We start from the raw sequence: 24,073 nt of genomic DNA on the forward strand, positions 1-24,073 counted from the left end.
CTTACATAAATGAGAAAATAACATATGGTTTGAAAAAGGAAGTAACATGCTGCATAAAATGTAAAGGTGATGTATATGGTACATGTGTAGAATAATGACTATATGTACAATTGAAATGTAAATATCACGTACAGACAAAACCGTCGGTCGTTTATCTTCTGGACATAAATCAGAGCTGAAATGTTTGTGTTGCGGTTACTTATTAACCAGTTTTTAAAAGATGCATTTCATTTCAGCTAGCAATATTGATTTTACGAAAGTGCTATCAATTGAACTTTTAATAAGCAACGTGGTATAACAAAAATCAACGTTAACAGAGAACAAATTCTTTGTGTGATGAAAAATTTTTTTACATGCTAGTTGTGTAAAAAGTTATTTTATTTATGAAAATTAAAAAAAAAAAAAAAATGTATAGGAGGACTCTCACGTTTGACGGGAATGATTATATCATATAATATTACAAATCCACCTGAAAACTACATCTCAACACCCTTAATTCTGACAAGTGTCATGAATCGGAGTGTTACTTGCGACGTTTGATCCTCCAAATTCTTGGCACTAGATAAAAAAAATCGCCCAGCCTTTAATACCGTCGAGGGGCTCGGACTTTTTATGCTACCGGTGTTTTTATGTAATACTAACTATTGACTAATTCCTTTCTACGAAATATTTTCATCGATTTTTATTAAAAATCGTAACATTGATAGATCATGAATCGGTTAAAAAATAAGTATTGTTAATCAAACCATTTGTAATCAAAGTTATCCGTACAACAATTCGTATAAAAAAATTACAATTTATCGTATACTATAGCATTAAAATACATTAAGACTAATGTGTCGGTTTTTTGTATTCCCTAAAATGTTATTAACGAAAATTATACACGTGCATCCATTAAGTCTCCACATTTTCTAAAAAGACGTGTCAATGTCAACTCTACCGTATAAATGAAAAAGTAAAAAATCTTCGTTCGATCAGATAGATAACATTCGAATAAAACTAGATGAACCTCATGTCAAATGAAAAACATTGTTTAGCGCTCCATTAGGATTTACGAATGGTCTAACATAAGACACCTCGTATCTAGTGTCTCTCGCGTGAGTCTTCACGGTGTGCGCTGTGCCGACGCGACTCTTGACTAGCGGCACTGCTCGGTGTCACGGGCCGGCGTTTCGACCTCTTGAACTTAGCTATGTCTTCGCCAAAAACGTCACCCGTACGTAATGCCGAAATCAGGTCGTCGAACTCGCCTTTGCTGTCACCGTGGCCATTCGTGCCATTGGCTTCGTTCTTCTTGTTTAGAGCGATGCTATTGAGGATGCCTTCGCGCGAGTTTTTACGCTCCATCGTACGTTTTTTCAACTGAAATGACGAATAAAATAAATTTAGCAAACATGAAAATGGTAACAATAACGGCAAGAATAGCAGCAATGTGCATCAAGTGTCAATTACTTCTTGTTCTTGCTTGGTTCGACGTTCATCTTCTTCGACCTTTCTCCTCATGCTCTCGACCTCGTTTCTGGCCTCTATGAAGGCTTGCAGAAAGTTCTCGAATATACCGAAAAATTCGTCAGGTTGTATGCCAGCTGAATCCTCGCCAAAGAGACGCACGGCTCTGTCGAACTGTTCGGAACATTGGCAATTTTTAATCATATGAAATTAGAATGGTATAATGGATAAAGAAATTGTAAAAAAATAATGTGCTCACCCTGGTCTTCATGTCTTGGAAAAGATCTTCGGCCTCGGCAAGCCTGCACGTGGCTTGAGCCTGGAAATCTCTCATAGACGGCAGGAACATGTCTCCTTGAATTGTCTGCACCTGTCCTCGGTGGAATTCTGAAATGATACATCATATCCATCATAGCTATTGGAAAAGAAATTTATACATACCAGAGTTTCGGATCTTATTGCTTCAACTAGGAGCATCAAAGACTTCAATCGGTGTTCCAAAGGAAAAAAGAAAAACTTACCGATCTCTCTCTGGACATCTTGCAATCCATTCTTGAGATTCGCCACTTCCTTCTGCAGGTCGACCATACTGACCCTCGCGGCTGTTCTCACCTGCGGCATGTCTGACTCGATGTCAAGAACTTCTCGGAATCGTGACTCCAGCACTTGAACCAGGTAGTGCAATAGAGTAGTTCCTTTGGCACACGAGGATTTGGTGTCGGCCAATCGATTGAGCGAAGCTAGACGGAATCCACATGCGTTGCCTCGTGCGTTGCCACGATTGACGTAGTTACCCAAAGCTAGAACGAGCTCAAGGAGCTTACGGAGTTTGCGAGAAAGAGTTACTTGACGCGATGCCTCGAGAACGGCTCGCATACGTGGAGTGAGTTCAGCTATGCTCGCGGAAAACTTCTTTTTGTAGTGCAGCGAGCGTAATCGTTGCTCGTAGTGTGGAACCCTGCAAGTGGAGGAAAAATGGTCATTTAGAGAGTTTTTCTATTAAAAAGATGTGTCATTGCAACCGATTCTGTCATAAAGATACTGACTTTGATATTTGGTATAAGAAACAGTCTGCTCTACTCTGAAGATCCTTCTGGTTCATGTCCAACAGAGCGGCTTCTTCGGACGACGGAATGTATTTGAGTAGCTGCTCAACCATGTCGATGTGCAAAATGTTTTGCTGATCCATTGACAGGATCGTTCTGGTTATGTCGTTGTCGGACATTTTTAACTTTGACAAGAGAATTGTGCAGTTCTGTGCTCGCCTTGAATCAATCACCGACATGGTTTTCTTGTTCTTGCCGAGACTTCGCAAGTCTTCGATCGATCCATCGGTGGATACTCCGTTCTTTTGGTAGGCGCAAAATATTTTGTCGATGGATTCCAGATCCATGACGTTGTACAGCTTTGAGTCATCCAACTCTGACCAAATGGTACCTTGCAGTTTTTGTTCGGGTATCTTTGACCAGTTGAATGATTTCAATGGATTACTTGATTGAGGAACATTCTTTATGACTTCCACCTGAAATAGTCATGAAATCCCATGTAATTAGATTAAGATCGAGTCTTTCAGCCTATCGAATGACTATAAAACTCTACGGGGACTTACCTTCATTGGAGGTGGCGCTGATGGCATCATCAGTGGCGGTGGTGGGGGTGCTAGAGGTGGTGGAGGGGGCGGTGGTGGTACGAATTTGGCCTCAACTTTCTCCAAAACCTCATCATCCACGATCTTAATTGTAGCTTTAGCATCGTCTGGTAGACTACCAGATGCTACCAGTTGCTCCAGACGTTTTCTTTCTGACTTTTCGTTATTCACCTGGCGCGAGAGCGTCTCTATACTGTCCTGCAGTTCTGAGATTCTCTGTTTAGTCTCTATGTGCAAGGAAGTTTCTTTTTCAAGCCGTTCCTTAGTTCTTGCAAGACTCGCCTCCATGTCTTCCTGTATTTCAAATAAATTGTTAACACGACTCATACATGTATTTTTTAAATCAACAAGAACAGAATTATCATGACTATGGCGGTAATTACTTTTTCTTGCGTTCGTAAGTCCAACTCCTGTTCCTTCTTTGCTAATCTGCTGGACAGGTCCGAATTTTCCTTTTCGAGCTCATCAGCCTTTTTTCGCGCAGCAACGAGCTCCTCTTCTTTGGCCAACAAATGAACGATTTCCTTGACGTTGATGTCAATCGGTGCAACGTCTGGATTTCTCGTTGTGTTGGCTTTGTTACCTTCGGATTGTAGGACGATCTGTTGTACGATTCGATCAAAGAGCAACCAATATTGTGGAAACGAGCCATAATTTACTGAAAACAGATGAAAATTCCAAATTAACGAAGGTTGGACCAACGAAGAGAAACATTGAGGAAATATTTTTTTTTTATTTAGCAACACGTACATGGCAGTAACAAACAATGATCGAGTAAACTGAGCAGATGGGGATAGGCTGCTGTATGGCTGAGCTTTCGCCTCAGCAGGTCAAACATGTCGGTAGCGCTCTTTGTGTTCACGTGTTCCTTTTCAAATTTTCTTGCCAACTCTTTCTCATCCTCGTTCCTCACCATTTCAAAGAAATCCAAGTGCCGATCCAACGTCTCGTTCTCGTACTTTCTCAGCTTTTCAATGATCGGCTGGATACCCAGCATCAGTAGTTCGTACCTCAAATGCAGCCTGAATTCAAGGGTCACTTGTCCGGGGCCGTAGTTTAGTACTGCATTGATGAATGACATGATCGCAGTCTTAAGGGACAGATTGTCCCTGTAGATTCCAAAGTTCTTGTCAAGGTCGTTGATAATGGATTGAAAGCGCGTGCGTTCCGAATAATATTGCTGGAAGTGTAGCATTGCCTCGAGGACCTTTCGATGGCCACCCGGTACGAGGCAAACGGCACCCAGGATCTCAAGCACGGCGATCTTTGTTTTGATGTTCTCGGTCGCCAGTGATTGCGATATCGTGTTTATGGCCGTTGGATGTGCCAGTACGTGCGCTCTGCCGTTCTGTAAAATGATGGGTTAGATAAAAATTAATAAATCATAGCCAATGCTTGGATCAAAGTAGATTCAACGGAAATCCAGACTTACGGAATTGTTCATCAAGGCTTTCAAGCATCCGATGACGCTCGTGTGGAGATTACTGTCCGCTGCCTCGACGTCCATGACTTCCAATACTTGCAACAGTGTGTTCAGGCCATCCAGCTCGATAAATCTGATGACGAAGCTGTGGGGTTGCGTTCGGAGTGCCGTTTTCAAAGCTTCCACGTGCCTTATTTGATTCGCTATTTCTTCGGGCTCTTCAGTGTTCAAGTTCTGCAAGGACATCGAAATTCATCATTATTTAAGATTACACGAAGAAAATCTTTTCTCAACTAACCATGGCTATGGACTTGACGCGGTTGATGTAGTCCTCCGGGTCGCCGCTGAGATCGGTCGTCCTGAGGCCGCCGTTTTCGAGGGTGCCATTGCCCTTCCGCGAACAGTAGATCTGCCATTTCTTGTTCGCGGGTAGAGCGAGCATGGCCTGCCGATTCGGTTGGGTGAGGTCGAGCTCCTCGACCAGCTCCAGGAACATCTTGTTGAGCTCCTCCTCCGCCGGCATAGGCAGCGTCGGCGTCATCGCTTGAAGCGTGAGCGTGCCCGTCTGCTCCACCACGCAGTAGGTGATTTCCGGGGGCTCGTCATCCTGATGATTAAAAAAGAGAGAATTTTTTTTTTAGTTCCACTACTTTGAAAGAAGCAAAGCCGAACCCATAGAGTTGAGCATAATTATTCGATTTGTAACATTTTCGAGATGTGAAATTATTCGGAAGTCAAGCGTTATTCTTATTGGAGAATGCCCAAAGAGATGTTTTGGATTTTAATGGGAAAGTGTTGAATTTAAATCCTTCACGGTTAGAAATGGTCTTGTAGTGACAACTCGTCATCTCCACCGTGTCACAACCTCTGGGGCCACATCTCGTAAATAATGTCAACTTTTGTGGCTCCCGAGTATAAAAAGTTGCGCAACGACTACTGGATTACTCGCACCATCGGTTTTACGTTTGCGTGAAATAACCCGAGCAACCATCGAGAGAACCTCAAAGTGTCCGTCCCACAGGCCATTAATCAATCCGAATTCTTGTGAAGTCTCCCGAATCAAAACAAAATCAGCGACCCAACTACCGTTTGTCCAGCCTCCCAGTAGGCGGTCTCGACACTTTCACGTCTACACTCTCGAGGTGTCACATTCTTCGTGCCCAGTTATGCTGCGGTTTAGTGGCCATCGCATCGCCGAAAAATCGCGGCCGCTTTCGACTCGTAAAAACGTAACATCACCCCTCCCCAAAAAAAATGAAAACGGTGAGAAAGGTACCTTAAATTGGTAGTAAAACTTTTGCGAAACAAATAAGTGCTCGCTCCGCGTTTAATTATATTAAAGCGGTACGTGCTGTTATTTTTATACGACGAAATTTAAAACAAAGTGCAGCATCAATTTGAGCTTAAGTGAGATGAAGTTTTCTGTTAATGATCATTGTAAGTGGGTTCTTCCTCCACGTTGCTCGAGAATAATCAGTTTTTAGCCGACTTTCGATAAAATGGTAATTGCCTGTGACTTCATTTGCGTTTCATGAGAAAGGGCGATAAAGAGGAATCCGCGAAATCTTTTTGCCGTAAAGTTTTAAGATAAAAGTTCCACCTGTACGTAAAACTTCCTTAAATAAAGCAACAAATTTTTGCCTCCTCCGATAAAAATATCTTTGGTTTAAGTAAGTAAGGTTCTTTTTCCAAGTAAGGAATTCGCATGCACAAATGAGCGTCTTCCCCGACGCGCTTCGTCGTTCATGAACCGAAGATGGATATCTCCGAGTGATCCCACAAAGGAAGAAAAGCTCGGCATTGCAAAATTACAGAGGCAGTCGAGTGTGCATAGAGTTTTACGGATTCCACGAAGGAAATGCGTCGACATCGGCGATGGCCTTGTTGTTTCAGAGCCACGACTCTGGAGGTCGTTTCCAAGCAAACGACAATGCCCGACGTTGTCGACAATGACGGAATGCGCCTCTGAGTCGCGAATGGGTTAATTTGAGGATACGCTTGCTTTTACTTGGAGTTGAGGACACTTGAACGATTGAGCCGACAGGTTGCTCGCGATAATGAATCCAATGATTGCGAATGAGAGAAAATTTTTCGTCAACATATTTTATTTGTGTCTACATTAATTTTGGATCTATGCTCTACTATGTGTAAAAGTGTTGTCGAAGCAAGTTATTTATTAACAAATTTTTACTACATTTTAATGTATTTTACTACCATACCACAGTATTTATTGTGTACATATTAACTGCAATTTATTACTACTACACCATGCTTGACTTTCTTCCTATTTGATTAATATTTAATATTTTATAACTCTTACTCAGTTACGGCATAGGCCGTGGTGGAATCATCAGTGGGATTTCGATGGAAAAGTACCCATGTTGATACCAAAATATTGTTTATAAATTAATAAAAACAGAAATCGTTTTTATTTATAAACTGTAATGAAACTTTCAAGCTCCCGAGCAATCTACAACCACCGTCAATGTCAAACCGCACTAATCCACAGTTTAACCACATGGGGGTTGTTAAAATACCTATGTAATTATCAAACAACAATTTGTCAGCTAGAGTCTTTGCTCAACATTTGTCAGAGAATTACAAGACCATAATATAAATAAATTAACAAATAAAATATATTTAGAAAAAAAAGTAGTGAATAAATTTCGCACAACTGAATTAGAGATGCCGCAATATATAATAAGATTGAGTAAGAGTTGGTGATTCAAGTTTCAATTTCCCTAAGCTGGAATGGATAGCTTAAGTTTGTTGGACTCCGTTTGTTTGTCACTCGTAAAACATCTATTTGCGTGCTTAAAAACTCTAAATTGCTGATTACAATAAAACTTGCTCTCGCCGTCTCGCTTTCTTCCGGTTTTTAAGATATAAATATACATCCACTCCAGTCGTATACGTCTTCTTCGGTTTAAATAATTACGAGGAATGCACAGTATACTTTATCAATTGAAAAAACTACTCAATAAACTACTGTCCCTTTCGCAAAAAAAAAAAAAACCCATGTTCTTCTTACAACTCCTGCATAATTAAACGAACGGAGGAGATGGTATTCAAAAGTAAATAAAACCCTCGCGATAATCCTGGCATTCAAATGCACATTAGAGCGCACCTCGTATTGTTTGTACGCCTCCATTATTTTCCCCCATATCTGATGACTTTCGACTGCGCGAAAAAAAAAAAAAAAAAAAAAACAACGACGACGCGCTCCCCAAATACCAGAGATGGAAAATTCTTGAAAGGCATGGAACTTTTGACCCACCGCGTGGAAAACCATGCCTTTAGAATTACATCACGTTCATGCAAATGGGAAAAAAAGCCACTCAAGTATCCCATTATCATTCAACGTGTCGCTCTCCTCCTCCGAGCCTACTTCTCCAGAAATAGACCGACAAGATGCCTGTGTATACGCTCGAAAGTGTGTCCCCATCAAGTCCCACTTGTCAGCGAAGAGAGAGAAAAAGAAGAAAAAGAAGAAAAAAAAGTTTTAATCGCAAAATAAAGCCAACGTATGCTCGATCCCGGAGCACAAAGGAGCACACGCGGAGGCGCATCAATCGCCCCGCGTCTCTCCAATACGCTAAGGAACACGTTCTATCCGAGTCGGGTCATCGTGTCGTTGAATAATCAAAATATAATCGGGGGAGAGTCGCGCGTCTAATGTAACCATGCGCGCCTGCATCGCAAAGGTCACGACTGCTCTGGGATTGGGTTCCAAGTAGGTACATAGTTACTTTCACACGTGACTGTTGCAAACTATGTGTGCGCTTTTATATACACTGTGTCTATACGTGACGTGTACTGGAACACGCGATTTATCGTATACGTGGTGCTCTGCTGGTGCTCTGATTCGCGTTATGAATTTCATTTTTGTGATGAATTTGAATATTTTTGGGAGCCGTTGTTTTTTCATGCAGTTGACATTCGTGATCGGAGAACTGGGTTACGAGGATGAGATGGCACGTGTACGTGATGCGGATGCAGTTACCTGAACTAAATGGGAAAATCACGATGTGCGTCGATTATGCTTTTTTAGACGTTACCTCTTTGCATGAGATATTTTTATGCTTTACTCGTCATTGACATTTTTTTGTTGTTTATCAAGTTGATCGATAAACTAAAAATTCAATGGCAGATTACGAACATCGCGATGGTTCTCTTGAGTTATAAGAGTATGGAAAATATCTGAACACGGAAAATTGTACGATTTAACGAAACATTATATAAATTGAAAGTCTTCACTTGATGTATCTTTTGTCAAGATACGTAAGTGTACAAGTCTTTTTTTTTTAGATAAACATGTTTGAAACGCAATGGGACAGGTTGGAAGATTTACGATTTTTAATCGAATCAGAAAATAATTACTGACATTTAACTTGAGACATGAAATTTGGTTGGAAAAGAACTTTCAACCCTCACATGAGTTAAAAATTAAGATGTTTATATTTTTACCTATAGATTAATATTTACCAACGTTACACAGATTTGGGATGGGACGAGAACTTGACAATTTGACTTACACAGAATACCATATAAATATGTATGACAGACTCGTTGACATTAATTTTGTTATATTAATACGAGTATACCGACTGACATATTGTTCAGTTGATAGAGTGCGGTTCTTGGAACAAGAAAAAAGTATGGTTCGAGACGGTAGTGATCCTAAAATATACTGACGATGACAAAGTTTGAACTTAAATACTGAAGATAAGTATAAGTTAAGTACTTGTCGCGTGGATCATGACACTTTTTTATATATTAAAACTCTAAACCATAATAGTATCCTGCAAATAAATCAGAACTTCCTTATATTAACATTCACGTCCATTTGAATGGTAAAATTAATCTCAAAGCTATCCCATCCCAACTCAAACTAATATGCAATGATCCATGAAAATCGTCACCTTACGTTCCACATTATGTAAGCCACGTCTCCATTCCACTTTAAATTAACCAAAAAACTCACACATAAACATACCAATGGCTCCGAAGCTGCGCGAATATTTACATACGCCTAATTCCCTTTCACAATCGTACGCCTCTATAGAGACAAACAGAGGGAGAGAGGCGCATAGGCTCCATTGTTTGGCACACTCGAGAGGAGCGCGCCTCTTCTTCTTCTTGTTCTCTTTCATCTCTCGATTGAGATAAGGAAAAAACAAACGTACCCGTCTCCCCCTCCACCTCCTTAATTCCCAATAGAACACATAAAGAAGTATCATCACTCGTGCCTAAGTTTTGAAGGTAAGATTGAATATTACATCCAAGACGAGCCATTGAAATTAGGAATATGAAAATCGATTGGAAATAGATAAAGTTTTTACTGACTTAAAGATAGAAAATAAGCAACAAATACCATAGCTTCGACGAACCCCATCAAAACGGCATTTGAACTGTTTGACCTGGGACTGCGAAACCTTTTCGATTTCAAGAAACAAATTTAGTTCTCAAGACGCCCTTCACATCCCGTTGGTAATACGATCTCACAGCTATACGATACTAAGGGCTTCTTTCTCTCTTTTTTGTTGGAATGAGGGTGTCGAGTTTTGTTTATAAAGACTGCTACTCTTGAGCGACTGTTGATATTTACTTGTATTTGTTGTTTTGGAATCTAGAGCACTTGTATCTTTAATGAGTCTCTATTTTTATTTCGATGAATTTATCTAATCGGATGGAGATTGGGATAAATATTATCAAAAAAGTAGGTTATCCGTGTTGTACGCAACGACCATGTAATTTACATCGAAATGTTTAGTTGCGAAACTCGTCCCGCATTCAAACGAGCCAACAAACATTTTTTCCATACACTCCACGATTTAAAAAAAAATAACACCAGCCCTCTACGTGATCATGCAACTTCTCGTTGTACGCCATCGTTTTTAAAGCTACTCTAAGCCAATCGGACATGTAATTTACGCTAAATAAATAACATCAGTCGAACCGATCGCTCGGCATTAATTGGAATATCTTACGACTGTAATATCGGACGTGTTCACCCCGTCTTTGAGCTTAATTAAGATACTTTCGTCGAATGTTTTTTTTTTTTACTGCTCGTGTTAGCTACAAAAAATGTCATGCTATAATGATTTTGCCATTTCGTACATTAGCTTTACCATTTTTTGCACAATGTACCTTTTTGTCGAGGATCGAAACATTGTTCTGCTTCTGCGAAACAAAAGGAGGAAAAGAAAAAAAATTCAAAGACACGTGACGCAATCGCGAACCGATTTATCGGACAACCCGGAAGTCTGTACGGAGCAGCGCGCCATCGTCATCCAGATCATGACGCGATCCGATTCGTGCGCCTTTCCTCGAAAGCAGACCAAATCACGTTGAATGGGACCCAACGACTCGTCGAAAAAAAAAAAAAATCGAAAAAAAAAATCCAAAGAGACACAGACACGATTTCCAACGTTTGGTTCCACTCGGTATATGTCGGGAGTCGTTTGTGAAACCATGCAAAAATTCTACTTCGCCGCACTTTTTTTTTTTTTTCCGTCTCAGTGTGGGAAATATTTCACCGACAATCTTATCGACCATCGAATCAGACAATTTGCCGAACCAAGTTTCATCGATACCAACACGGTGCCGGGTGGTGATAATTTTCATGTACCTCCCACACCCAAGACCGAGGAAGGTACGGTATATAGCACTCGTGCATTTATCACCGGTGCGCGTACAACAAATGGCTGTACAAAGACAAAGGCGAGAGCGAGTAAACAGCTCGTTTGAAGCATCACACCTGCTCACGAGGTGAGGATAAAACGCGCATCCCCGTAAAACTCTCCGTGTACCTACAGTGACGATGAGTTTCACTCGCGCAAAGTGAAAGTGAGACCGTGAATCGGACGTACGCGTGCACGAGCGCGTGGGCCTATTAATTGCGGTTTCATCGACGGGTCCTCGATTTTGCCGAGCTATTATTTTGACATCCAAGCGGCCGCGCGCTCCTTTGAGAAGTGAAAGAGGGCCCCGCGTATAGGCTATGTTGCGGAAGGCGTTTCTCCGTACCCGGGGGGACGTAATTGGATCGAGTCGTCGGTGGCTTGCGTTTGGGGGGAGAATATTAATGGGACGGAAGCGCGGGTTGGGATATCGATTTGAGGCGAGCCCGTTTTTCCGATCATTGGACCACTCGACGAGTCGTTTCTGATATTACCAATGTCACGAGGAAGTGGACACGAGTTTGCCTTCCCACCGATTTTTTGTTTTTAAACGCAGTTACTTATTGGAGACGTTTTTGTCTTGCAGTGAATTCTCAAAAGTACGAATATTCAAAACTGTGGTTTCCTTGGCTTTTCGTTGCTTATTTGATTTCTCGCAATGTTTTGGAAATAAATTGAGTAAATATTTTTTAGATGCTACGTGTTTCCTGGCTCGTTTGGTCTGCCCGAGTATAGTTAGTACGCGAGTGGCTATCTAACGTTTTATTGGTCTTATCTCTAAATCTTTCGATTTTTAATTTCCTTGTCCTTCCCAACGTCGCTAACGAGGGGCTACGATTAAAAGTTCCAGAAACCATATTTTGAAATCGTCAATCAAATTGACCGATACAAATTCTTTTTTTTTTTTTTTTTTTTTTGTAAGTTTACACGTCAACGTCTGGTTCTGCAGTTGTTTTATCGAAGATGTCCTTAAAAAAAATAGTTGAAAAATTTTCATGCACGCAACTCGTTCACTTTTTTTGAGAAGCCCAAGCTGACTTATCCATCTCTTCTAACCTAAAAAGATGCTCGACTTTTGTAACCTGAACATTTGTCGATTTTTTGGTTTATATCTTATTTACGAGCACTAGTAACTATAGCGAATGTACAAATAAAATAACTAAGATAACATCTAGATTTTTGGGAGCTGAGCTATTATTTATTATTTGTCTTACGGATATCTTCTTTAGGGCTTAGCAAAACCTGCAATAGGACCTGACAAAAAATCTTTGGCAATCCACAATAAAATAAAACGTGTAAATTTTTTAAATTTATTTCTTTACTATACCCTTCGTATTTTCCTTTAATTTGTGTATACTCGGTTCAAACAAATCTTAATAACTTTGTTGTCTTCAAAAAATAAAAATTTCAACTAAACCCCGAGTTGACTGTACTCCACGTGTTCAACAAAACACATGGGAATTCCTGGGTGAGAAAATTTTAATCGAAAGCACAAAAAAAATGTTTACCTGCAGGCATCCGCAAAAGGACTTCTTTACTCTCGATGGCATGGTCTGACAGCGGCCCACAAAATCCTTCAGAGGCTGTGGACTGTGAACCTTGACAGGACAGCTCGGGATCCTCTGTAACAGCCGAAATTATACCATCATTATTGTCATTTTTTGAGATATATGTCTTGGGCTGTTTTCGTAAGATTTTAATTTTATTACAATATTTTACAATAGTATATTTTAAAACAAGTGTGCAAATCAGATTATTTTTACTTTTCTTGTTTCAGTTTACAAAAACTAAGTTCAACTTTTAGCAAAGTGCTTGATTTGTTGTGCAAATACTAAATTTTTCTAGCACTTCCTGGCCATAGTGCAGAGAAAAAACACCAAAGACCAGAAAATTTTATCTTCTAGAATTTTGTGGAAAAAAGTTCTTCACACCAACAGCAAAATGTTGTTAATTCGTGCTATGAGTACAATGTAAGGAAAAATCCTGCACTTTTCAAACACAATAAAATCCAAACGCTCCAATCATTGCATATACGTGCATACACTTTCAACACATCAACGACCAAACGAGTGCTAGTTGCAGACTAAAACCTATTGTGCACAAATTACACCCGAGTCGTTAATCGACCGAGTGGCCATTAGGAAGCTATGAAATAGAGAATTTATGAGTTACTCTGCGTTCGGTTTCTTCAACAAATCAGCTATCGGGGCGATCATCATCGAGCCAGCACAGCGTAAATAATAATCCACAGAACCTCCCGCGCTTCGTTGCGCCTCGAGTATAATCACGGCGCGGTGCGTTAAATCCCGAGCTGCAGAGGAGGAGGAGAAAGGAAGCGCGTGGATAATTAGTCGCGAATTTCACTCTCGCGCGCTGGTAGTATTTACAGATCTGTTTCTTCCTTCCTTGCCTTTTTTTTTTTTTTTTTTTTTTTTTTGCACCGACGATGCGGTTGCTGCGCTCCGGTGCGAATGGCTAGAAGTGCTTTGGTTTTTGTTTGGATGGATTTTTTGAGGAAAGGGAAAAACTTTAATCCCCTCGTGAAAAGATGATCGATCCGATGAGAGAAAGTGATGGAAAGGCGGTAAATAGACATTTTTTACGAGGAGATGAAAAAAAAAAAAAAAAAATAGTTTTGGTGGATTGTTGTGATTTGTTGATGTATTTTAATAATTTTCCCCTTTTTTTTCTCAATGAATACAGTATATGGGATACATCTGAAAACACTTTGATATTTTTTTATCCCTTTCATCTAACGTTTCGTCATTTTTGCTGATGTAAAAATGTTAAAATAATTTCAATGGTTGCAATAATTTTAAAATCAAATTATCGCAGACACGAGCAAGTGTACAGTAAATGGCACTACAAAATTCATCGGACAAGACCTTGCGTCGAGGTTAAACTATTCGTATTTTGAAACATCCGACGAAAATATAAGTAACTCCGTGACGCGTTAATAAGCTCATTTGCCGCGTGGAAATAACACGGTGGAGGGGGTCGGGCCCAAAGCGCGTGAAACGCGATTATATGGGTTTTTGCCGATAGCGCGACGAGGAAGCTGTAATTGACTCGTAATGGGTCATTAGCCGAGCCGTACGCGCGAAAGCCAGCGCTTTACGGCTTATACATAGAAAGTCCGTGGTGAGTGCGTTTGGATTTTTTTTCGCATCCTCGTGTGCTTTTACTTTTTTTTTTTTTTTTTTCAATCATTCGTCGGTTTGGCAGTGCGGGATTATCAAAGCAGATCGTACAAGCAGGCGTTACCTTACTCGCCGGATTCCTCGAATTCCTCAGGTGCTTTCGCGAAAAATACTCGACCCTAGATGGTGATCTCTACTCAACATCTCTAATAAAGATCCTGGGTCTTTGTAAGACAAATTACGTTGGCACTTTTGTGTGGACAAACGTTTCGTGGGTTAAAACAAAATTTTTGGGTGAGACTTTGCGTGCTTTTTTGTAAAAACCACTACGGACACTTCACTTATGGATGATACATTGTAGACACGAAAAAGGAAAATCTCAAGCTCACACGACCACGCGAGCTCGAGAAAAGAGTTTAGACTGACGAAAAAAAAAAAAAAAAAAAAAAACCGAAGGCTGACGGTAGTTCGGCGCTTCTTATCGACCAAAAGTGGCCTTATCGCTACTCATGCTCGTTTTTTTTTCGTCGAGACTATCTCTCTCTGTCTGTCAACTCTGTCACGCCCGCATTATCGTGAAGCGTATTTTTCTTTTTTTTTTTTTCAACTCTACGTTCGCACGTGTGATATAATTAATTGTGGTGTAAGAAGCTATCGACCTTGCGTTTGGTTTTTACATTTAAAGTCTTACTAGCTTCAGGTAAACGATCAAATATGTTGCCAATGAAACTAATATAAAAAAATTGTTCTATGTTTAATATGCTGGTATAAAACATAATCATATAACATTATGTCAAACGCAATTTTTTTTTAGTTCCCATTTTTACTGGTAAGTTGACCTATGCATAGTCTTGAAACAATTTAAAAATCAAAGAATAAAATTATCATTGTTTAAAATATTTTTAACTTAAAGTTTTTCAAACATGGTGGTGATTTTGAAAAACGTACTGATTTTTACACAAAATGACAATAATAAATTAATTGGACTAAGTAATTAAAGAACATTTTCCAATTATCTAGGCTTTAGCAAAAATTTAATAGGCAGACTGAGAAATCAAATTACTAACATAATTGAAAATATAAGCGAAAAACTGTAGTAGAAATAGAGTTACAAATTATCGAACGAAAACTGAAAATTTAAAATATAACAAAAGGTATAAAAATAATACGCGTACAAAATGCGTACATATATACATACTTTTCGAGATTGTTAAATTTTTCATAGCATTGGAACAGGTGAACTATGACATGTAGATGGCTAATGAGTTTTTTGTTAAGCAGATAATTTAAATAATTTAAAAGTAGTTTTTTTTAATTCCACTTTTCTTCCTAAACTACATTTGTCAAAAACTTAAAAAAAATTAATAAAAAAATTTTTATCCGGGGTTTCATGCATTAATATTAATTGTTCGTTGTCATACATTTGGAGTGAAACAATCGAAATTTATTTTTACATTCTACTTTAATGTACAGTAATTTACAAATCAGCAACAGACAGTATCAATTATCCCTGTGGCAATTACGCACGTGTTGATTGCCATAACGAAATTGATACACTACATGTTTGAGGATCAACGAAAATAAGGTGTTGAAGACCAATTGGCGAAGAAGACTTGCATTGTCTCACATTAGACTGAATGCCGATGATGGAGGATTTTTTTTTATTCCTCAACAATCTATTTAGTTTGTTTCGAATTAAAAGAAAATCACATTGCAGTAAGGCAAGTACTTATTTTTATTTTTAATTATCAATGCACACTTAACTCTTGAAAAAGCAATGATCCATTAGGCAATACCAATCAGTCGAAGACGGAATCGTTGAATTATCACGCATTGTTACACCGCATAAATCGTGCTGAATACAAATGTAGTAATAATAATAAAAAAAAAAGTTTCTATAAATTCACGCATAAATACATACACATTACAGACGACAATGAGACACTTTGTATTCTCGTTCTACGAGTGGGTGGTCCCAAAATATTAATTTAAACGTGATGCTTTTATCGTTTCCGCAAGAACTCGATCCACCGGCAATACGTACTCGAGACACGTCGCGTTTTGTCAATTTTTTCGTCTACGGTACATTATACCGTGATGAAAAAAAAAAAAAAAAAAAGATTAGTCTCCAAGAGGTACCGCTCAATTACGCAGCCCATTGTTTGCACTCGAGCGAAATAGAGTTGCAAAAAGAAAACGATTCACGACGATTGGGACGTTATTGTTGTTTTCTACCACTTGTAAGTCTCTTTTGTATTACTCGTTAAAAATCATCGCATGGTACACAAGTACCTTCTCCGGCACTTGCGTGCGCGTACAATTGAATGGCAAGCGCCTGTTGTATAGAGTCGTAAATCATTTGGATTTTTTGCGCAAAAATCACATAAGCCGAACGGTGAGAAAAGAAGTGACTCGAAGCGAACGATTTCACTATCGACGATGTGAAATCGGCTCTCAAGAGTAATATGAGGGAGGAGGGGGTTGCGATAATGCGATTAGGTTTCTCTGTAATAAAGATGTGTGTTAATTGTATCGGTATATACATTTACTGTGGACGTGTGGAGAAAGTGACGGTGGTTGGCGAGCGAATTAATTTTTTGCACGAGTGACACTTCATTAGGGGTAAAAATGTGGATTTATGTAATGTGTAGTAGATAGTGGCTTATGGTGTCCGACCCTAATTAATAGATTATCGGTGATCGATTTTTATCATGTTTTCATGGTTATTTTCTATGAAAGATTTTGGGTAGTGTTAGTGTACTTCCAAGGACTGCAAAAAAATATAAATCAATCCATCGAATACTTTTATACTTTATAAAGTCTATTTTAATGACTTCTCGGTGTTTATATGTGGAATTGGAGATATTTTACATGAAATGATTCGAACGACTATAAGAGAATTAGAGAAGCAACGATATATATTAAGTGGCTTAGCGTTCGTATGTTGAGACACGGAGACTTTTTTAATTTTTTTGTTGTGTGTAATTTTTTGCTACAAGTGTAAAGCTTTATTTGGGGTTAAACAATTTTTTTTTTCATTACTACTTATAATTTTCAATTAACAAAAAGTCATACAAACAAAAAATTGTGTGTCAAACGCTATTTTTCCTATCAAGGGCGCTGTAAACGTCCAAATGTCACGAAAAACACCCCGAGAGAGGAAATTGTTATTTTAATACTTAACAATAAACATTCGTGTCTAAAATTTATTGCTTTTATTAGTTAGAAATCAGAAAATATTTTTTCTCCATGTTGCAGTACCGAATAGAGATAAATGATAAATTGGTTCAGTCAAATGGAAGAACTTTGTGTAGGTAAAAAAATTTTATTTAAGTATTCAAAATTTAATGAAATGATCACGCCTTAGTCTGAGCACATTAGTATGACTTGGTCTGATGAAAAAAAAAAAGAAAAAAAAAGTATTGTGACCCAAGTACTTGACTCTAAATGACCAATCAGGACCGTTTTTCAAACTACACCTTTTCATTGTTCTTCTGATGTTTCAGATTAGTATTGGTTACAAAAAAAATAGATCCTTAGAAGTAGCATAACATGCGTTCAAAAGAAAAAAAATTTTTTGGTCAACAAGCCCAGCTATCGGTTACGTAAACCTTACCGATCACCACGCGTTTCACGCATCTACGCACCCATGTACAACAAAATACCTTCTCCTCCACACTAAAAAAAAAAAAAAAAAAAAGAATTAAATAAAAACATTTTAGAGCAGGAGTAACAGCACCCGGGGAAAGTGCTGTTGCGGCCAAGAAACCACCGTTCGTTTCCTCTCTCTCTCACCGCCCGATATTTCCTCCTCGCGAAGGAATGTCCCCCAGGGATGCTGTTTTATTTCCACTCCTCCTTTCCCGCGGGAATTTGCCTTTCGACCGGATGAAAGTCCGCGGCGTCCGATGAGAATTCAGAGGACAGAAAAAGCGCTCTCGCACTTCGGGGCCCAAGATGTGTCTTTTTTTTCTTTTTGTTTTTTTTTTTTTTTTCCTTGGGTGAAACGTCCACTGGATCTGGTTTTCGGAACAGCGAGACTCGAGGGCAGGAATCAATAATCTTCGGGAGCCCTGTTTTCGTCGCTAGAATAAAACACACAAGCTTCGGTGGGACGAAAAGGGAAACGATCATGTGCGGAGTGGACTGGTCGGATTAGAAAGTCGCGAGAGCGGTGTTTGCATGTGTACCACACGAAATCGTTTCGGATTCCTTGACGGATGCTCTTTTTTTCGTCCAATGCGATGATATCTGCGCGACTCTTGAACCGGTAAGCTTCTATTTTTAGAGCAGATCGGTATCTATGGATACCGATTTTCATTGTATGCGTACGAAAGATCGCCATACTTGGACACGAAAAGTATACACGATGTTTTCGAATACATCACGGGTGCTAGTGATACCTACAAATTAACCTCCCTTCAGCGAGAGATGGAAGAAAATTCTTCGTCCCTAGCGTGTTATCTCTGGTACGAGTCTTGCAACGAGTCGAATAAAAAAAACCTGCTCGCATAATATTTATGCAAAAAGACGATTGTACGGTATGCGCGTGTACGACAGCGTGTCGAGAACACCTTTGCCAGCTGGGGGGGAGTTATGTGTGATTCAAAGTGCGGATAAAGTGTGCACGTGCGCGTGGACGGCTACTGCCGATTGTAGGCGTGGGTACATTGGGGCCCGATGTGTCTAGCTTGATTTCCATCGAGAGTTGTCAGCTACTTGCGCGTATGTGAGACTTATATACTCCATATAAATATTTATTACATAAACGAAGAGGGTGTTATTCATCAAATTTCATTTATCAAAACTGAGGACTCCAACTTTAACTTTTACTGTTCCGATTGAAATTAAAGTAAAAAAATCGTCAACACATAATATTTTATCTTAGAACTTTTCTCATTTGAGATTTAGATTGTTGAACCCGAGATCTCCTGAGGTAACGACGACTCTCCTTTTGACCAAACAGTCGAGGAATGACATAATCAACCAAAACAAGGTTTAGAGAAAAACTTGTTCATTTTCAAAGAGACATCGCTCGCTGTATTGAGTAACCTTTAATTTTCATTCACGTACGCGTTGGGTCTCCCATTCATCATCCGTCGCTACATTTTAACTAATCCCCTCTCAAAAAAGCCCTCACCACGCCACCATCGGAAACATCAACACTTACGCAAGCGTGGCTCAAGGAAACGCTTGAAACCTCGCCTCTTCCTCCTCCCTCGCTCCATCACGACATTTTATCGGTCTACTGTTGCAAAGTGTGTAATACATACACGAACTACAGAGTAACACACTCGAAAAACCAGTCCGTAATAGCCTAGAGCGTTGCTACACCCGCACTACAGCTGGAACCAAGATCGGTATGGTGATAAGAACTCGGTAACGATAACGAAGCGGTAACGCACCGTAATCAAGAAAGTGGGTAATTGATCGCTCGCTTCGGCGAAGAGAAACGACAATTCTCGCGAATCTAGCGCAAAATCGGGAGATAAAGGCACCTCGGAGCTTTCGCTTTTTGAATCGCAAAAAACAGCGTTTGCCCGGTTTCCCTTTTCCCGAATGATGTTTTTTACTTCCCGTGATTTGCATCCTTTGACGTGTGCGCACGGCGATAATACACCAAGTTTCACATCAGCGATCCTCGGGACGGACAATCGAAGCCCCTCGCGTTCAATGGACAGTGTCGGACACGCTGGCTATACACATACGCTCTGTTGTGCACGTTTGAAAATCGTAAATATATACATCCACTTCCCCGAGCTGTGCGGCGCGTGTTTTATGCGCACGCGTTTTCTCAAATTTCCATCAGCCCATTAAAACGTCCCAAAGGCGCGCGATAGTTTCATAATTGATTTCACTCGCGGGGATTTCCACCGTGAGAGCGGCCCAAGGGGGAGATTTTTCTTTATTGACTCGGACGCGCGTCGTGATTTTCGAAATCGAAAGTGATGCTTGCTCGGGTGTTATATTATATATACACTTGCGTCCGTGTGTGGTTGCGCACGAGGAAATAATCAGAGGCCGACGTTGCACGCGCAGCGTTGGTCAAGGAGATTAGATTTTTACGCAGTGGATAGCTCGTTTTATGCGTTTAAGATGGGGGGCGGGGGAGGTTTGGCTTTCGCGTGTTTTTTACCCGAGATAATTTAAATTTTCGTCAGGATAAACTTTGGGTTCGACGAGAAGAGAAATTTGTTTCCCGAAAAGAAGGAAAAATAAATTGTTTACAGCCTGACCGATCCTAAACCCGATGAATACTTTTCACCGTCTGAAAATCAGAAAACTAGACTTACCCGCGTTGCAACATTATAAAGTATCTCAAAACTGTTTATGATCCCAGTACAGCGTGCCATTCGACAACAACAAAAAAAAGTCAAGCCACACATCACATTAAACCATATACCGATTCCGCAAAGCCCTACATGAAACAAAATCAAAAAGTAAATGCAGTTCTACCGATCTCCCCCCGCAATAAATCTCAACGCCATTAAGCAACGTCCACGCAGCGTCAATGGCTCAATTCCTTGGCGCGGCACTCGAATAAATCACAAACAATCGCCCTAACGGTTCCTTTTTTTTTTCTTCTTTTTTCGCGTGTACGGTCCAGGGTATACCGATCATAAAAGCGAAAATATCGAGTCCAGCGCGTAAATCAACAACCTCGCCCGGTGTATGGTTTTCACACGCGAAAGCACGACGACCAAGTGCCGATTTCTCCGCGACCCTTTTTTTTTCCATCCTCTTCCAAAACACACGCGCCGATCGCCCCACACTCGGTAACAAGCCTCGTGAGAAAGAACCGGCAGTCGATTAGTTAACGCACGAGGAATACTGAAAATTTGCGGGCGACGACGTGTCTCCAAAGTCCCCGCGGGAATCGGCTTACCGATCTCCGGCCGCGAGGAAACACAGTGGACAGGTGGAGACCCGTCCCAGAGCACTACAGTAGCTGTGATCCATGGCCGAGATCGTCAAGGTTTCCCGAAAGCTGCCTCGACGACGATTTACAGCGGGTCTCCTCTCCGGCGCAGGGCCTCATTAAAATTATCATGCGCGGAGCGGCCGATCGCCCATTATTCCGCGGCCGGAGATATTTTCCGAGTCGCCGGGAAAACGTCCATCCGCAGCCAATTAGACTATGAAATGGTACATTGTTGAAACTGTGCAACTGCTTGGAGTAGAAGAAAAGAGTGCACTCTGCACGCAAATGATTTTAATTGACCGATACTTGAGGGCAGATTATTTTCATTTTTTGCTCCTCACACTTTTTTCGTGATGCATAACCTTGACCGTGTCTACACACAAGTGTAGCTCGGTGAAATCAGCCTAAGCTTTCAATATAAAATTATTTTTACGCAACCAAATACTGTTTTCCACAAAAATTCCATTTTACACTTTTTCTCAAATTCGCTTCGCTTTTAAACCAACTCATTCCGATACAACAATATTTTCATCAGAAAAACCATACAACTTATTGCATCAACGCATTACGTATAATCATTTGTCATTTCAAATTGAAAAAAAAACAATACTTAAATACAAATCACTTGTATCAACAAACAACTTACACCCATAAAGAAAAAGTACACTTTTTCCATCTCCGATAAGTCGGCAATTAAATCATATTATCCACGGCTAGAAAGAGAAAGAGAGAGGGAGACAGACACCTTCATTATCATATCGAAAATTATTCCCTTCCCTCGTTCTCTGTCCCTCTCGTTGCGACGGTAAAGCCCAACGCTGTACATGAATTCCTCGATCAATCGCTCGAGTCGAGCCGCGGCGACAAGAGGATATAAATTTTCATAGCCTCATTATTAAAGCACCATTGTTGTACACCTCACGCATGTGTATGGCTGTAGATTCAAAAAAAGAGACACTCACACATCGGCGTGTGAGCAAATTCCTTTTTTGTGTCGCATACAAGGTAGTGGTGCGATAAAGCGTGTCTCTAATTAGAGATCGAATTAGAGGTGGTAAGTGCCGAGGCGTGTCGCTTAAAATCTCTCTGTGCCAACTATCTGATACTTCCAAACGAGTTACCTGAGGTACGTATGCACCGCGCAATAAAATAAAAGAGCCACCCCTCGAGCTAGTCGCGGACGAGTATACATATATGCACATCGATGCGAATACTAATGCTCTCACAGATTATACGGTGGACACGTGTAAGCTTATCCACCTACGTGCCTGCTGCTACCCACGCTCGTGCCAACAGCTCGGGCAGGTTATTTATTTATTATTACCCCCTTTCCCCCCCCCCACTCTCGCCGTTAATTGTTCGAGGAATGCTATTGTGTGATATGTGGTTTGTATAATGTAATGCATACGAGTAAGATTGGATGGTGTCCCTTTTGATCGCTGATATTTTAATTTATCATCGCGCTCGTGCGGAGCACAAATTGTCGCGATTATTTTTACCATGTCTGAGCAGCTTGATTTGCTTCCTTTTTTTTTTTTTTTTCTTTTTTTTGTCAAGTTTTCAAAGAATTTATGTCTGTAACAACAATGGCAGGCTTTTGAATTATCAATTTTACATCAGAAACGAGTTCTCGGTGGGTGGAATTGCATATCTTTATTTGTGTGTTGAATGAAGCTTAAAAAAATGTTTGAATTGGCACAATGAGACTTTCTCTCATTTTCAAAAGAATCAGCAAATTACGATTTTTTTCCACTAATTAAGGGTTTCTGGAGTACGATAAAAAGTATTAAGATAAAATGCGTGAAAAAAGACTTTGGTGTTTTCTCCTTCACTTGCAATTAAAAAACATCACCTTTCACTCTCAAAATCGCATAATCGCCACTCCCGAAAAAACTGGTCTGAAAACAAAACGAATTGCATAACCGATATTTTTTCGCTGGAAAGTTCAACCCTTTTTTTTAAATTCCTCTCGATCTCATGAAGACGTGGTATCGAAAAAAATGCTGCTATCAACGTTCACCATTTAATCCCTCGTTCGCCACGACTCGAAATTTATGACTCATCGACTCGGCTTGTATTACACGCTTTAACACCGTCGAGATACCCCGAGACTGATTTCAGAGGGATTTGGAGTCGAAAATCTCGCTGATGTATCTCGATGTATTTTTCACGGAAACGCCGACGAAATTAAAGACTCCGGTTGCGTGAAAAATAAAGTGCTCGCACACCCAAAAAATCGAAGGAGCCGTGCTCTCAGAAAGTCAGGGGAAAAAAAAGAGTTTTAAATTCCTTCAAAGCCATGCAATCAATTTGAAAGTCCTTAAGAGTCTCCAAAAGACTTTAAACGTTGTTTGAAAGATTTTATAATCATCTAAAAATATTTGAAGCTTTCGATGAACTCGGGTGCAGCCTCTCGCTAAAAGTCGTACAATCATACATGTGAACTGAAATTTTAATGACTTCTGATAGCTTAAAACAACTGTCAGAGACTTTTCCAAAATTCAAAAATGATTATCAAGTCCGTGCATAACTGCAAATGACTTTGAATTACTTAAAAAAATCCTCAAAGTCTTGCATCTCTGCAATCCTTCGTTTAATCTTCCACTTGCTAACCCTAAAACCTTTAAAAGGATACATAAGACTGGTCTCTTGCACATTTTCCCAAACATATAAATTATTTCTGGAGAACAAAAATCAATTGTTTTGCGCACAAGTCTTCTAGACATTTGATGCTCGTGTCACTGGTGCTCTCCCGTGCTTACGCTTGCGGACTTTCTTCTCTTCTATTTTCATTAAGCGAGTTCAGAA

General features: G+C 40.0%; 1 protein-coding gene across 1 annotated transcript in view; it reads right to left on the reverse strand.

Annotated features, from left to right (window-relative positions):
* Window positions 1–415: 415 nt before the first annotated feature.
* The window catches only part of DAAM (disheveled-associated activator of morphogenesis-like protein), a 44,619-nt gene continuing 20,961 nt past the window's right edge, over window positions 416–24,073 (reverse strand). The window contains exons 2-12 of the mRNA XM_014354539.2: window positions 12,712–12,825; window positions 4,819–5,127; window positions 4,530–4,754; window positions 3,848–4,445; window positions 3,481–3,755; window positions 3,059–3,391; window positions 2,496–2,971; window positions 1,971–2,407; window positions 1,709–1,836; window positions 1,453–1,623; window positions 416–1,362 (exon numbers count right to left, since the gene is read on the reverse strand). Of these exons, the coding sequence (XP_014210025.2) occupies window positions 1,084–1,362; window positions 1,453–1,623; window positions 1,709–1,836; window positions 1,971–2,407; window positions 2,496–2,971; window positions 3,059–3,391; window positions 3,481–3,755; window positions 3,848–4,445; window positions 4,530–4,754; window positions 4,819–5,127; window positions 12,712–12,825 (3,345 nt within the window). The 3' untranslated portion in view covers window positions 416–1,083. The remainder of the gene's footprint in view (window positions 1,363–1,452; window positions 1,624–1,708; window positions 1,837–1,970; window positions 2,408–2,495; window positions 2,972–3,058; window positions 3,392–3,480; window positions 3,756–3,847; window positions 4,446–4,529; window positions 4,755–4,818; window positions 5,128–12,711; window positions 12,826–24,073) is intronic.

This window comes from Copidosoma floridanum, unplaced genomic scaffold, assembly GCF_036245765.1.
Source record: "Copidosoma floridanum isolate Cflo_tuat_1 unplaced genomic scaffold, Cflo_Japanese_pri ptg000006l, whole genome shotgun sequence".
In the NCBI taxonomy this organism is placed as follows: Eukaryota; Metazoa; Arthropoda; class Insecta; order Hymenoptera; family Encyrtidae; genus Copidosoma; species Copidosoma floridanum.